Here is a 16,706-nt window from a genome sequence, read left to right as displayed (position 1 = left end):
GAAGTATTACTAAACTCCTAAATCTGTATTGCCATATGTGTAAAATTTGTCCATGTTACAATCTTTTGACGTTGTTTTCTAAATGCTGTCAGCCATGCTGTGGTGGCATAGGGAATCTGTCCTAGGACTGGTACATGATTTTGCCTCCTGTGTAAAAGGTATCAATAAACCTTTTATCTTCAGAGGACTCTTGGTGTTTAAATTTTTTGCTTAAACAAAACAATATCCTCTGAAGATGGAGCCAATTAGAGTGACATCTCGACAAACCAAGGCAGGTCCCTGACACCAGACACCAGGAACAGGCCCAGAAGGATCCTTCCCTGCAGCTACAGAGAGAATACGGCCCTGCTCATGCTTCACTTTTGTGCTTACAGCCTAAAGAAGTGTGTGGCAATGAATTTCTACTGCCTTTAGCCACAACATTGTGGTAATTTTTGTGGTAGCACCAGGGAGAGTATACACACGATTGGTTACGCATGATTTTAGTTATAATTGCAAATGCTCGTGTTTTTACCCCATGAGAGCAAAACTGAATTTGTCTTGCTCATTATTCTTTATCCAGCATCCAGTAATACTGAATGGTCCATATTATACATAAATGCACTGATTGACTAAATGAATAGGAGAGAGATTAATTATCTGAACAGAAATGGCTCTTTAAATATAGTTATTATATACTGTGTGTTGGGGGTAGCAAAACACAAAAGGAAAAGTATTTTTGCATAAATTACAGTATCAGATACAGTTTTCTAGTTATGTTATTTTAACAGGGTATATGGCAGCTACTATACAAAGCAGTAGTTCACTTCTCCACTGAAAATTTTGCCAGTCAGACTACTGGCAATATGGTCCCTCCTTTGTTTATTTTACCCCCCTTCATGCCCTAGGGCAACACAGAAATCAGTGTAGCTTCTCCCTCCCTATTCTGCCACCTTGGGTCCCCAGAAATCATAATTCAGACTCTAAGTAACTTTTTTTTCCTTTTATTTAAGTTCAAAGATATGTTTCTGGAAAAACTAAATTTGCATGGCTGTTTTTTTTTTTTTCAACTGAATCAGCACATACATACTTAGAAAATCTTATATGCCTTATTCAAAGTATTCATTATTTCTGGAGGTTAGAACTGGTCTTGTCTATGCTTGGCATCTATGTCTTATCAATTTAAAAGAAAATCTTCTTTGCTTCTTCTATGCATTTCTCGTCCACAGGTGGCTTCCTCTGGCTGCCAGGCTGCAGGAACTTCTTCACAGTGGGAAGGCTGCTGACTCTGGTCTTGAGGGCCTGCAGGGCACAGATCACAGCTTCAGGGAGGAGCAAAGAACACCCACCCCATCACTAGCACAACCCAGGAACACTGGACCCCTCTTACACAAAACTAGCTGAGTCCCCTCCATCTGCACCAGCCTGGAGGCTGGGCAGCAGGTGCCAGTGACCATGCAAATGGAGGGCTGGTGATTACAGCACAGGGGTATTCCCCAAAGACATCGCTAGGACTTTCTGGAGTGCTAATCTCTCTTCTAACTGTGCATCAATCTAGACTATTTGTTCTTTTCATCATAAGGGGGTTTCAAAGAGTTCATGAAATACTGAAATTAGACATTTATTTCGTATTTGAAATGAAGGATGAAGTTGGTTTTTTGTACTATGTGTTTTCCATGAACTTTGTGAAGAACCCTCATTCAAGAAAGAAAACATGTCTGTCAGCTAGGCAGACCTGGGGGATCCAAGCTGGAGAACTGAGACATGGGATTATAGAGGAGAAAATTGAGGAAGTGTTCAAAGCTAACCAAGAGCAGCCACAACCAAGTTCCACACAGAGCCAAAGGCAAGAGCTGAAGGAAGGGAATGAGAACCAAACCATGGGAGAGGGGCTGAGGAGAGGGTTCCTGGGCCCTGTGTCATTCTCCATATGAAAGGCAGAATGTGGGGCAGCCACTGTAGCAAAGTAGGCTAGACCTCTGCTTGTAACTTCAGCATCACATGTCAGTTCTGGTTCTACTACTGCTGCTCCATTTTTTATCCAGCTGCCTATTCATGGCCTGAGAAAGCAACAGAAGATGGTTCAAGTCCTTGGGCCCCTGCACCCACATGGGAGAGCTGGAAGAAGCTTCAGGGTCCTGTCTTTGGATCAATTTAACTCTGGCTTTTGCAGCCATTTGGAGAGTGAATCAACAAATGGAAGACCTTTCTCTGCCTCTTCTCTGTGTAACTCTGCTTTTCAAGTAAAATAAAGTAGATCTTGAAACAAACAGGCAGAATATTCTTCATGGGTTGGAATCCACAGTGATTTTCTTGGCAAAATGACTTGCCTCAAAATCTGGGCTTCCATGCTCATTTTGGAGACCTGGGGTGGTAATAGTGAAGCTTAGAGAACAAGTGAGAAGGTAGGCGCTGAGTTTTCATCAGCGGAAGGGGCCAAATGTTAGATAAGAGGTTAGAATTGTGCCATGAAGAGGCAGGTAACCTTCAGTTGAGGGAAGCTGCTGAGGATGGTGGGGTCCAGCTCTTCCATGTTGTAGAGCTGCTCTACTAGGAGGATGTCAGCCTTGCTGAGCTTGTTGCCAACCAGGTAGTCTTGTCCGTGGCTCTTCAACACCTGGTGATTAGAGGAATGACATCATGGCCACAGGCCCATTAGACTGGACCCTCCTCCTTCCTGAGTTTCCAGCCCAACTCTCCCAGCTCCGGTGCTTTCTTGGAGGGTGTGGAGATGCACCCTTTTATCCAGGACTCTCCCTCATGAGAAGTGGGCACTGCTCACTCAGCGAAAACCCAGGCTTCCCTTTCACTCCCATCAGGTATCCCTGTGGCATTCATACCCCTTGCCCCACTTGCACCTCCACCTGTGCAGAAGGCTTACCTCTTGCTGCCCCATGTTCCAGTCTGTCCTACCTCCTCAAGTCTGCAGGCATGGCATTTCACGCATGCCTTTCTACTCTGCACTCTCCGCAGCGCCCTGCTGGACAGTGTCTGCCCCTTCACCACAGCTCTTTTGCGCTATTATAAGACTTTTTTAAACTTCACAAACATCCTCGTATCATAGTTTATGTCTCTGGGATTGAAATAAACCCATGTGAACTTGAGTTCTTCCTTTTAGAGATAATGCCTCTTAAACTGTGGCATATTGCAATCTGCTGCTAAAAAATGTACGAGTGAACTACGCAGATGAATGAAACTTACATTGACATAATGAATCATACTCTTACGGCAAAAACTGGAGTTGTGACTACATGGGTTAAGCCAAATATAACTGTCCATTTTTCTATCTAGTTGTGGGGTGTATGTATTTATTCATCTTTGTTTTTAACATTTCTGAATACATTTAATATTTCATAATACAAAATTGATTTATATTTGATGTTGATAAAAATTTGCAAGAAACATTGAATCCATGATGAATAAGATGAACACATAGTATCCCCAGGAAGATACAGTCTTTTGACAAAGCCTCTTTTGGATTCTATATGCATAAAGATGTATGAAGAGTTATTTGGTATAGAAACAGGGACCACTGTGTGTTGTACTGCAATCTGCTCTGTTCACTTATGAACCTGGGACTCTCTGGTTTCATAGTTCACTAATACTGAGCCCTGACAACTGGAGAGCTTGTTACTGTGTGAATGTGCCCTATAGCATCAGCACCAGGGGGTGCTTGATCCATAAGTCTTCTCTCCTTACAGTTGTGTTTTTGGATGATGATATTTATTCAACAGAATTTCAAGTAAGGTGTGACCTCAAAATCTTCTCTGACACTCAAAAAAGGAGCTCAATTAATAGGAAGGCATTAATGTATAATAATGACACTTTATTTCTTGTCTTATCATACCTTTCCTCAAATATCTGAGAACCTATCTCCAGATTCAGTAGATTATGGTTTTTAACCATCAATTTGTTCATCTGCTCTCCTCCCTCTGCTACTGCCCCTTATTGGATAGCTGGCTGCGCTGTAGTCCCCTGCACGTTAACCAAGATGCTTTTGGATGTTGTTCTAGTATCAAAAGTTGGGTTTCTCCATAATGCTAAGGGAAATGAGCCAATCCCAAAAGGTCAGATACCACATGTTTGCGTTAATTTAGGAGGATATGATGTTATGCAAAACATGTTATTTTATGTATATTATGTTATATGTTGTGTATAAACTAAAACTGAATTGACAATGAGGTGATCACAGAAGATGGTTAAGAAATTGCAATTGTTTTTAACATACTGGTTACTCAATACTATAACTATTAGTTACACAACGAAGTTAATTTTTGCTGAGGGTATGTTGGAGCCTTTAATTGATCGGGTTGATAATCTGATGGTTCTGCCCTCGGACCGGACAGAGTCTCCCCAGGAAGCTGAGGAACTAGATTGGAGTATAAGATGTTGGACTCTATGTTTAGTTTATGCTTGCAAAGAGGGACTCTTAACTGTACTTGATCAGTGGATATGCAACAAGGTGGAACATTCCACATGGGAGGAGGGCGGGGGGAGGGGTGGGGTGATTCCCAGTTCCAACGAAACTGTATCACATAATACAATGTAATCAATGAATTAAAAAAAAAAAAGTTGGGTTTCTACACAATCTACTCCAACTTCCAGTAATATTCAATTATTTCTACAGATCAAATTCTAGAAATGCCTCTGAAATTCAGTTTGAGCATTTTAGGTTGGGTTTTAGCAATTGAGAATTTTTGAAGCAAGTTAACTAAGTTAAACTAATTCTTTTTCAAATATATTTTCACACAGTTCCTTGAGCATCCATGCACTCAATTACCACTCAGAAAGACCCTGTAGCAGTGAAGGTCAGTGCCCCTGGAAAGCCAGGCCACTGTTTCTCCATTGTCTGTAGTGATCAGTTGAATGCCTGAACCCCAATAAACCATCTGCTGAGATCCTTGCACACCTCCCCCACACCAGACCCGGGCATATCAACACTTGGGGTGAAGCCACCGGGCTCATGGCATTGTCTCTGTAGCAGCCCCACAGCCTTAGTGCCCCTAAAAGTGAAAGAGCTTCCATCTACCTTTTCAAAGGCAGGAAAATACCGGTTTCTTGCTTTTTCTTTGATCGGAGGGAGGCTTTTTTCCTTTTCCTCAGGTGAGGAGAATGAGTGATGAAGAATCAATCCATCCAAATCTGCCATGCCTTCTGTATACATATCAATCCTGAGAGATAAAAACAGTCAAACAATCAAACACTTACTGCATTAGAGTTTATGGTTTTAAAACTTAATGAAATGGAGCATCCAGGGTAGCAAAGTAATTCATTCTTGTGTGGGCATTTGATATGCCATTCATTGTGCTATTATTTCTATGAACTTATTTACATTTACTTCTAAGAACAACCTAAGCATAGAAAGATGCCTTTAATTTCTATTATAATCATGACCAAATACATTGGCAATGAATGCTGGTAGGTACCTGCTGAGAGTGAAGCTCATGAGAGCATGTGCTGGATTCCTGAATATGACCATTAATGTCACAAATATGGTTTGTATTTTGTACCTGGCACACAAACACAGCATGGCATGCAGCTAATGGTCTGCCAGCTGATTCATCTCTTGAGAGAGTTCTCATCAAGGTCATTCACACATGTCCCTCTCCCTCTGTCACTTGGTCATACACATCCCAGATCATTTTTATGCACAATTTTAGAAGTTCTCTTAATTATTTCTCATAAACATGCCTTCCCAGCCCCTTCTATGTGCTGTTTTCCAATTCTAGTCATGTTTACAGTTCTTGATATCTCACCTAAAATATTCCCTAATGCAATGCATTTCTGTGTGCAATTACAACAAGCGTATAGGATATGAGGTGATTTTTCCCTTTGTCTGAGACAGTTAATAAAATAGTTTTAGAAACAGCAGGCTTATCAGCCTTGTCATGTACCATAATTGCCTGCCCTTTAAAGTATACTTCTCAGTGGTTTTAATGCATTGACAGGAGTCTGCAAGTATCATCATTCAGTAATTCAAAAATGTGCTTAATACCAACTCCAGAAAAAAACACCTATGCAGCTTGTCAACTGGTTTCCAGGCCTCTTACTGCAGCTCAGGAAAGTGGAGTGCTAAGTTCTTGTTGAGTTTCCTTTTGGAGCATAATAATCTCAAATTCTCAAACTACATCCATATTGAGGCAGAATTATTATTATTATTATTTTGAGCCATAGAGCTGATCCCTATACTTTCGTTTCTTTTGAGACTAAGCCTAATAGAATAGCTATCTGTCTATAATTTTTTGAGAACTTTCCATGGCTGCTTACTTTATTTTTGCAATCAAGTAGTACTGTTGTAACAAAAAATAGATCCCAATCCTTATAAGTATTGACTATTTGGTTTCTCTAGTTTTATGTGAAATGCTTCAAATAATGCTGGAATTCTCAGCATCACTCTCTGCCAATCCTTACCTAGGGGTGTGTGTGTGTGTGTGTGTCCATCATTCCATTATGTCAGCACTTATTTCTGGGAGCAACATAAAGGGTAGTAAAAGCCTCAACTTTTTGCTCTCTCCATGGCCAAATATAGTTATAATTAATGTCATTGACCTGTTCATAGTCATGATCATGAAAATCTGCAGTGGATCACTGTGTGCAGCAAATAGGATTTGTATCTCTATTATGTTGTGTCCCTACGACTCATACGGTTAATGACCCACTGTTTTCAAATATAACATCAAGATATTCTGGTATTACAAGTTTAAGAACCAGTATTTTTTCTAATTTCTGGAAATTAAGAATTAGTTTCTTTGACTTTTTCCAGGTCTTCATTTTTACACTCATTTTAGTCCCCTGTCTTGAGTTGCTGGTGCAGCCTAAGCTGTAAAAGTGATTGCAGAAAGTGATTGCAGGGCCCAGCCTGGTGGTGCACCATGCTAATTCTCTACCTGCATTGACAGAATCCCTTATGGGTGCCAGTGTCCCATATGGGTACTATTTCTAAACTTAACTGCTCTACCTCTGATCCAGAACCTGTCACGATCTGGTAAAGCAATGGAGATGGACCATACTGTGGCTAAATCCTCACTTTGAAGGTGCTGGGATCCCATGTGAGTGTTAGTTCGAGTCCCCATAGAAGTGGTTGCTCCACTTCCCATTCAGCTTCATGCTTGTGGCCAGGAAAGTAGTGGGGGATGGCCTAAAGCCTTGGGACCCTGCACTCACAGAGGAGACCTGGAGGGAGTTCCTGGTTCCTGGCTTCAGATCAGCTCAGAGCTGGCCATTATTCCCATTTGGGCAGTGAATCAACATAGGGAATATCTTTCGCCTATCTTGCCTTCTCTCTGTAAACCTGCCTTTCAAAAAATTAATTAAAAAAATAAAAAAGTAATTGGGAAGAAGACTACTTCATTTTCCAGACTTCATAGTTCATCACCGTTAGGAAACCTCTGATACTGGGCTGTGACCTGCATCTTCTTTTATGACCCAAATGACTCGAATCCATCCAAAATCACTCTACTCATCTCCACAAGACTCTGCCACTCTCAGTCCTAATGGATGCCCAAGACTCAGGCTGCAATTGGTCTTGCTTCCCTGCCAAGGTACTTCTCAATCATGGCAAAACTGATATCAGTACTATCTTATCTGCAGATGTAAAAACAAAAAAATATACCATACAGGGCTCTCTCCTTCATGTCTTTCCCGTAGAGGTTGTGTTTGTCGGCAATGTAGTTGAGAATGGCTCGGGTCTGCACCAGCTTCATCCCATCAATCTCAACCATGGGCACTTGCTGGAACATCAATGATCCATCTTTTGGAAGGAGAAGATGAAGCAGAAAAAAGTTAAATGACTAGAGATCCCATTCTTTCAAGAAAAAAAAATGTGTTTGTTGAAATGGCTGTACTGATGAAATGTAAAAATGATTTCTATATGCCCTTTCAAATAAAACAGACTTTCATTGTTATGTTCTTACAGTCCCTTTTAAAAATTAATCCTCCTTTTACCTTTTGGTCCTATTATTTCATTGATGTTTTTATTTCCCATAGAGATACATTATAGGTCAATGTCTTTTAAAATTAATCTTCATAGAGATTCTAGGGGGAAGTTTGAAGATGCTGAAACTAGCAGCAATCTGGATTTCTCTTAGACTAGAAAGTTCCTAGGAACTTATGGTGCTCATGACATCATAGAAGCTCATACAGAAATTTCTATGTAGACCTCTCAGTGTGCCCTTCAAAAATATCTGGCAGTGTTTGCCAGATGGACCTGGGTTCTTAACCCCAGGGCTGCTCGCGCTTGCTCTTCCTCTGCTTCCACACACTAGCATCTGGGTGTTCAACTAATGCAGCAACATCTTACCACCAAGTCTAAAATAATTTCCATTAAAAAATGAAGGGATAAGGAACCCAAGTTTATTGCTAGAGTTCCCTTAATGCAATTCATGCTCCTGTGTGTCTTTGAACATAAGGGGCAGCTTGTAAAGCTGAGCTGAAGGTAGCTCATTCCTGGTGCAGAAAGCATCACAAAGCAGGCAGAGGGCATTGCCATGACCATGAGGGAGTGAGAAGGATTACTTTAGAACATACTCAGAGATATCTAGATCTTCCCCCCTTACAGCATGCTGCGATGCCAGCTCAAGTTACACCTGTTTCACTTTATAGTACATTCTCTTCTCTTTCTCAAAACATCACCCTACAAACACCTAAACATTTAGCTTTCTGTTTAATACCCTCATCAAATTTATTCTTACCACTTCTTAGCTTTTCCAAGTCTCCTTTAGTTTTCATATGTATCTCTTCAAACTGAAAGCAAAAACAGTAAGAGACATCCTTTTAGTTCACTTCATAGCATTATGAATTTTTGACCTCAATAACCCCTGTCTTGCACATAATATGGAGAAGGGAAGATACTTCTTTCTCTCCATCTCCTTAAATATATGTCTTTTCCATAAAAATGAATATTTGATTTAAAAACGTGGGAAGTCTGGCACAATGGCTCAACTTGCTAATACTCTACCTCCAAGTTTGACACGCCATATGGGCACCAGTTCATGTCCTGGCTGCCTTACTTCCAATCCAGCTCTCTGTTTGTGGCTTGGGAAAGCAGCAGAGAATGGTTCAAGTCCTTGGGACCCTGCACCCATGTGGGAAACCTGGAGGAAGAAGCTCTTGACTCTTGACTTTGGATCAGTTCAGCTTTGGCCATTGTGACCATTTGAGGACTGAATCAGTGCATGGAATCTCTCTCTGTCTCTCTGTCTCTCTGTCTCTCTGTCTCTCTCTCTCTCTCTCTCTCTCTCTCTCTCTCTCTCTCTGTTTCTCTTCTCTCTGTAAAGTGCATTTTCAATAAAAATCATTAAATCTTTGATAGAGGGTAAGATACAGAGCTTGGAGGTACACAGAGGAATCTGGCCATGGTTATATGGAAATTTGGATTAGATCTATCTATAAAAGAGCAGGGTTCAAAGCCCATTGCTGCCTGTTTCATATTAGCACCTTCTCTAGACAGCATTACAGTCTGTGCTTAGGTTTATATTATGGCTATGTCTCTGGAGGGAAGGGACTGCAGTTTCTTCCAGGTATGGACTCGCAGGACTTCAGAAAAGTTTGTGTTTTCATGAGATCTGAGTAGAAACAACATGGACAATGCCATGGATCAATGGCTATGTAGGATTTCAACAAAGTTACCTTAAGTATTTCCATCATCTCATTCCCCAGGAAGTCAACTCTAAGTGAAATGAGACCTCATTGGTGCATAGCTCTGAACAATTCACCCAAAACTTCCTTTCATGAAAAATATAGGAGAATTTGGCATCAAATTTCAAGGTTAATGAAGCAGCAGAGGGTCTCGTACTATTTCATTTTCACCCAAATTTTAGTTTCTACATAACAAGTGAGTTTACCATCACTTTTTCTTGTATTGACTTCTTGACTTTGTATAGATTACTGAACAGGCCTGATTTTCAGTCTCCTAGACTAAAATGTGAGTATGCTCACAACACAGATATTACAGCTTGCAGTAGGGGATTAAATCACTAAGGTGTGCAAGATATTGAGAAAAACAGCAAGTGCATATTAAGTGTTTGATACATATAAACTTGCACCAAGATTTTGACAGATAGTGATTGCTTTACTAGGTGTTCTAATTTTGAAAAACTTAAACCAAACTTCAGTTAATAAAAATGCATATTCTTTTGATCCACATTTTGTTATTTAAACCTTGCCATAAAATATACCTCATACTGACACAATTCCTTTAGGTTGAAGCGGCAGTAGGTAGCAAGCATGTCTCAATCTGATCACAAACTTGGTGTGGTTGCCAGTATTCAACACACACATGAAAGTCAATTTTCACACATGAATGCAGAGTAAAGCAGAATCTAATGCAACCTAAAACCTAAGGAGACAGTAAAATTCTCAGTATTTTACTGTCCATAGGATTTGCTGCCCATCTTGGCTCTGCCTCAAGTAGTTGTGGGATCTGGACATGAACCTTTAATGTCACAAAGCCTGAATTTCATCATCTGTATAACAGAGGAAAGACACTCTTTAAACAGAATAGTGTAGTGATTTTAGACTACATAGTACAGGTCATGGCCCATTTAAATTAGGCAGTTAATTGCAGTGTAATTTGCAATAGCTATCAGTTTGAAGGAGTTCTTTTCAATGATAAAAGATCAGGCCCTGCACCACATAGCAGAAGCTGAAAAGAAGGAGAAAGCAGACAGTGACTCATCGCTTTAAAGCATTTCGAGTGACACTGGGCAGCGTTTGGGTTCTTGAGCACTCATTTCTCAAAACTGCCGAGAGGATCAGGCTGTAGAACCCTGGGAATGTCCTCCACCTTAGGTAAAAGTTCTCTGGCACACTGCTGAAATGTTCTCTGTTGTGCTGTAGAAGTTCCCTTTACAGAATGCTACATCATCTGAAATCCTCTGTGTGCTGCCACCTGAAGACAAGAGCTGTCGAGATTGTCTGTGGTGGGCTGCCCCAGAAGTCCTCACCCAGTTGCCAGTTTCTTCTTGGCAACACCAAGAGATGTTTCCTCAAAGACACCTGTAGAGGGCAGTACTCGGCAGTTCCACAAATGCCTAACAGCATTTCCTGCTCAAACTCTAGGAAGAAGGCCTTTTTACTGTTTGCATATCTCTGTGCGTCCATCTCTCTTGATAGTCACTGATTTGCTTGTCTGCATTCTCATAGATATCCATGGGAGTTACAGGACTGTGTTCGTTTTGTTCACTGTGTTTCTCTGGGACCCAGCACAGAGCTCAGGCTTTACTAGCTGTTCAACAACTGGTTCAACAGATCAATGAGTGTGTTCTATCACTAACATGCTGTTGGTTAACAATCTGGTTTGTCCTTCTCCTCATTTGACATTTGTGCTTTAATTTCTATTGTATTCATTATTAAACTTTGTTATTTTATTATGAAAACTTCTAATACATATAGACTCATAATGTTGCTTTTTGTACCACTGATTTAATTCAATACTTACAACATAAGCCAATGTTCTTTCATTTACCTACACACTCTTCCTCTAATTTTTAAAATGCAGGTATTTATTTATCAGATTTTTTTGTGTGTGTTTGATAATTCAGATTAGAGAGGGAGGACTTCCATCAGCTGGTTACTCCCCCAATGGCTGCAGTGGTTAAGACTGGACCAGACAACTGTTAGGACCAGGCATTCCCTCAGGGTCTCCCCTGTGGATGGCAGGAGCCCAAGACTGCCAATCTGCTGCTTTCTCAGGTTCCTTAGTAAGGAGCTGGATCAGAAGTGGAGCAGCTGAGATTTGAACCAGCAGTCACAGAGCATGTTGGCATCCATGCAGTGGTTTAACCTACAAAACCACAATGTGGACCTGGACTCTACCCTTGTTGTAAACTGAAGGTCACTCCAAATATCCAGTAAAGTCATGTATGATATACTGAGGTTTCCATTGACCATGGATGTATAAATGTGGGTGCTTCCAAAAATTTATGGGAATGTGAATTTGAAAAGCTATGCACTGACTTTTTTTTCAGGAAAATAAATGATATTTTTGTCTTTTTATTTTAGTATTTTCTTTCAGAAGTCTGCTCAATAACTGTTTTCTAAAAATTAGATTGTTATGGAGCTTTAAGATTACTTTCTATTATGAACAACACGAGGCACAAGAAGAAAAACAAACAGAAAAAAAATGAAGAGCCTCCTGAAAATTCACATTGAAAAGATTATCAGAAAGTTTGTGCAGATTTCACTATTTCCTTAAAGGACGTGACATTAAAGGACTCTCCTCTCCTGACATTAAATGCTTGTCATTAATATAGAATAAAAGACTGATGCATCATTTAAAAGAAATTCTGTGATGTAAACTAACTAAAACAAACCAAGAAAATCATGATGTATATACTTTGGGGAAAAAGAGTGACATATTCTCAGTAGGAGCCTCAGGCAATTTCTTCAGAAGGGGCCAAGAGGAAGGCTCTGTTCCCATAGAGAAGGTCACCTCCTCAACTGTGCCTACACCTACAGATGTCCAAAGTTGTGGAGGTGGAAGACAACGATATTCATGACTCAGGCCCAGTACAGGTCAGATCATTGTATATGTATGTCTTAAATTCTATGGAAGTTTTAAAAATAAAGAATAGGTAATTTCTGAAATAGAAAAAAATTACAATATAAGGATGTCAACAGGAAATCTTTTCTATAGCTGTATTCTGTTATTAAGTAGTATGTTCTTAGCAAAGAGTAAAAAAAGTTTAAAGAATAAAGAGTATAAATCAAAAAGAAAGTAAGCTGAGGTTAATTTACTAGGGGAGAAAGGAAAAAAATATGGAATTAGTGTAGCTCAACCAGACAATGCTTGTGAAGTTTGTAGTAGGATACATCAATGTGGCTGGCTTCATACGACTCACCATTCACCCACCAAATCTGACAGCTCAAAACTTTGAAGAGATGCCAGTCATGTCAGGCTTCTAAATCCCATGAGTCTCAGGGTAAGCAGAAAAACAAGTGTTCAGTTGGGGACACATAAGCAGGACCAGGATGTGAAAAGACATCTGCTGTCTACTGAGAAACTTGGCTAACTGCAAACTTGGCATCTGTGAGTAGAACAAATTGCATTGAGCTATGCTTGTTTGCTAACCAGAATGTGTGTGTGTGTGTGTGTGTGTGTGTGTGTGTGTGTGTGGTGTTGTTTTTGTTTTATTTTTTCTTTAAAAACCCCTGACATTGGCCAGTCTGTGCAGTGGTGTCAAGTTAATTGGATGCTTTGTAATGTGTACCTCCTGAGTTGACTGATCATTGCATGCCAATGTGAGATTAAAAACCCCTGATAATAACCAGTGGGGCTGCTCCCTCTTCCACTTGTGGTGGCACATGACAGTCCACTGGCCGGTGAATAAAGGCTCCTGAGCTTCTCGGAGTCTTCCTCCAATTCATTTTTTAGATAGAATTGGTCGGCTGGCAACAAAAATCATCCAGAGGAACTTCCTTCCCTGGAATCCCCCCTCAGGGGCAGTGCCCTATACAGTGCAGCACTTTTTATCTTTCATGTCATATTTTTACTGTACCTTTTCCATGCTTTTATATGCATAAATATATATGATTATGTTCCAGTTATCTATTCATCAGCATTTTGTATCATTTTTACAGGTGTTTAGCCCAGGAGCAATAGATGATACTGTTTGGTATCCATGTGCAGCAGCTGTGCCAGCTAAGTTTTTGTAAATAGACACTACAATTTTCCTAGAATGTAATCACCTAATGACACATTTATAGGAAAGCAACTGTTGATAAAGGACAGAGGACTTGATTTTTTCCTTAAATATTCAATGTATGTCTCTAAAACATAAGAATGATTAAACATATTGGCACATATAAAACATAAATAATAATTTTTCAATGCTTTCAAATATAAAATCATTCTTATTCTAATTATTATTAAATGATATAATTATTTTTACAATTTTAAAGCCAAAATTCATAGAAATTCATATATAATAATTGAAATCTTGAATTTATAATCATCATTATGATTTTTATACATAAGAAATATTAATGAATTATAAGATCAATCTATTAAACAACTCACTTCATCCTTGGCAATTTTTAGTTAAGGCAGCACATTTTTCTGATCATTTAGCAGGCCACATCTCTAAGCTTACATGAGAAAAATATCTGACATAGTTCATTTTACATCACCTTCAAATGACCTCACCCAGGACCTACCTCCACCCCAGCTGCTGCCAAGAGCCACCGGATGGACTCCATCCTGCCCCGGGCATTGAAGTAGTGAAGCTTGGGCTTTCCGGCCATGATAGTAGGCTCCTGGTTTCCCTAAACATGAGTAAATGAACAAATGGAAGCATGGAATAAAATGTATTTATGATGTATAGTTGAATAACATCAGAAGTCAGAGAAGCAGAAAGAAGGAGAGAGGAAGAAGAGAAGGAGGAGATGGAGAGGGGAAGAAGAGAAACAGAAGGAGAGAAATCTTTCTTTGCTGGTTCCCACACAATCAGGGCTAGGTTGAAGCTGAGAACAGTCTTAATATAAGTTTCCTTTGTTAGCAGCCAGAATCCAACTTCTTGAGTCCTGAACTGCTCCTCTGCCCACGACCAGGATGAGCAACAGGAGGAAGCTGGATTCAGGAATGCAGCCAAGACATGAACACCACTACTCAAGCAGGGAACATGGCATCACAACTGTACTTTAACCACCACATCAAGCTCTTTCTCCAGGATATGCCACCTTTGTAGCATGTTTGGAGATGTTCCTTTATGTCTTTCTTAACCCAAATCATTATCCATCATTGGCTACCATCATATTGTACCTAACAAATCTCAATACCCTATTGAATCCTGACAGCTTGAATATTTACTGTTTTGTGCTATCCCATATTCTCTATAAGATTTCCCCATTCCCCTTTATGTTTTTTTTTTACTGTGTATTTTCAAATTATCTGTTTGAACTCCTCAGTTATTTCCGTTTCTTGGTTTACTCTGTGTTATGACTTCTACCAGTTTTAATTTCATATAGTGTTCTCTCAGTTGAAAGATTTCTGTTTTGTTTTAATAGTTCCATCTATATCAGATCTCTCTAAAAACTTTGAATTATTTATCTGTGTTCTCTGAAGTTTCTTGAGTTTCCTTACGGCAAGCCTGATTAAATCCTCCTCTTTGGAAATTTCAATGCTCAGCTGGTTAGTTTCTGATATCTTTTCCTACCCTTCAGGTAAGGTCATGGTTCCTTGGAAATTCTTGATGCCTGTTGACGTGTGGTGTTTTCTATACATTGAAGGATTTAATTATACTAATCTGGCATGGTTAATCTATTTTTCTAGGAACTTTAAGGAGTGTGCTTATTTATTGTGCCTATGGATACTTCCAAAATTCCCACACTAGCTAGAACCCGAAGTCACAATTTACCACAGGTTTACTGTTGATATTATTTCCAGCTGAGGGTTTGGGGAGGGGTGGGAGAACCCAAGTATCTATGTAACTGTGTCACATAATACACTGTAATTAATGAAGTTAAATAATAAATAATTTAAAAAAATACTCCTCCCAATTAAGCTTGTCCCATTTCTGCAATTAAAATATTGTTTAATATGAACAATGGAAGTGACTTTAAGGGCTAGTCCAGCCTAAAGCATCTTCCAGGGTCTGTGGTAGGTCCAGAAGCTCTGACCTGTGTTTCTAGGTACACTGATGTTAGAGACATAGAGGCTTGGCCCACCAAGACCGATACAACCCTGGGGATAGGACCAAAACTCCCTCTGCTGTGGTCTCGTTGCTGAGCTGGGCTCACTACCTAAAGCCACATCTAGGAGCCATTATTGATGTCGGTTTGGCTATAAGACTGCTCAAATGAGCATGGGATTCTCGAGGGTCCTGAAACAGATCAAGAAGTTCTTTCAGCAGGCACAAGACTAGAGAAAGAGACCAACAGGATTCCTGAATTCTGAATTCTATCACCTTGGTACTGAGTTCTAATATACTCTGGTTATTGCTTACTGGATGCCAAGGTGGGAGGAAGAATGATGGAGGTATGTTTCAACTATTCAGACAGAACCTAGGTGGATTGTTCCAGCTATAACTGTCACCTTATCCAATGCAGTCTTGTGGATGTGCACCATGCTGGCAGAGGCTAGTGGGGATACACATAAAAGCAAGGCAAATTCATCAAGTACTAGTCTGTGCCTGATACCAGGACAACATGAAAGACTGTCCACATACAATTGCTTCAGCAAATTGGTGGATCTGTCAGGTGAGGCACTTTGCCAAGCCAGCCCTGGGTCCTATGCCACAGTCCTGTGGCCTCTTGCTTGCCCTCATTTAGAGGAAAGTGATAAAGGCTTCCTTCTAGACACTCCGACTGACATCAAGCTGCTGTTAACCAGAGTCAGAGGTTCTTACACAGCCTTGGGGGTGTTCACAAAACCCTACCAGAGGCCAGCAGTCACAGTCAATGAAATCAGTGGTTCCTTGTGGTGTACAGATACTTGCTAGATGCTGCACAAATCTGGGCTCCCTCTTGAGCACAGCTTTGAGGCTGTATGCTTCTGGGCTTTAACAGGTGCAGGTTGTTGATAGGGTTGGCCTGACTATGAGCTCTCAGTTTACCATGCTGAGCAGTTTACCATCCTCTCCTGACCTCTCTGCCCACTCACTGGAGCTTCACTTTCTGCAAGTGGTAGAGGGAGGGATAGCAAAGCCCACCTGGCTGAGGAAGCTCCACGTTATCACTGCACAGGCATGTGGGACGGGGCAGGGCAGGGCTCAGCCTAACAGATTTTTTCA

General features: G+C 40.4%; 1 protein-coding gene across 2 annotated transcripts in view; it reads right to left on the bottom strand.

The window, feature by feature from the left end:
- Positions 1 to 1,106: 1,106 nt before the first annotated feature.
- Positions 1,107 to 16,706, bottom strand: part of LOC101531866 (glutathione S-transferase alpha I) — a 175,638-nt gene continuing 160,038 nt past the window's right edge. The window contains exons 1-6 of one of the 2 annotated variants that reach the window (XM_058662189.1): positions 14,134 to 14,239; positions 8,670 to 8,721; positions 7,597 to 7,729; positions 5,009 to 5,150; positions 2,465 to 2,596; positions 1,107 to 1,281 (exon numbers count right to left, since the gene is read on the bottom strand). In XM_058662189.1, the coding sequence (XP_058518172.1) occupies positions 1,162 to 1,281; positions 2,465 to 2,596; positions 5,009 to 5,150; positions 7,597 to 7,729; positions 8,670 to 8,721; positions 14,134 to 14,220 (666 nt within the window). In that variant the 5' untranslated portion in view covers positions 14,221 to 14,239 and the 3' untranslated portion in view covers positions 1,107 to 1,161. Of the gene's footprint in view, positions 1,282 to 2,464; positions 2,597 to 5,008; positions 5,151 to 7,596; positions 7,730 to 8,669; positions 8,722 to 14,133; positions 14,240 to 16,706 lie in introns of those variants that run through there. The other variant, XM_058662183.1, reaches the window with a different exon arrangement.

The sequence above is a fragment of the Ochotona princeps genome, chromosome 1, assembly GCF_030435755.1.
Source record: "Ochotona princeps isolate mOchPri1 chromosome 1, mOchPri1.hap1, whole genome shotgun sequence".
NCBI lineage: Eukaryota > Metazoa > Chordata > Mammalia > Lagomorpha > Ochotonidae > Ochotona > Ochotona princeps.
The sequence above is the reverse complement of the archived record's forward strand: the minus strand, read 5'-3'. Positions and strand labels throughout refer to the sequence as shown.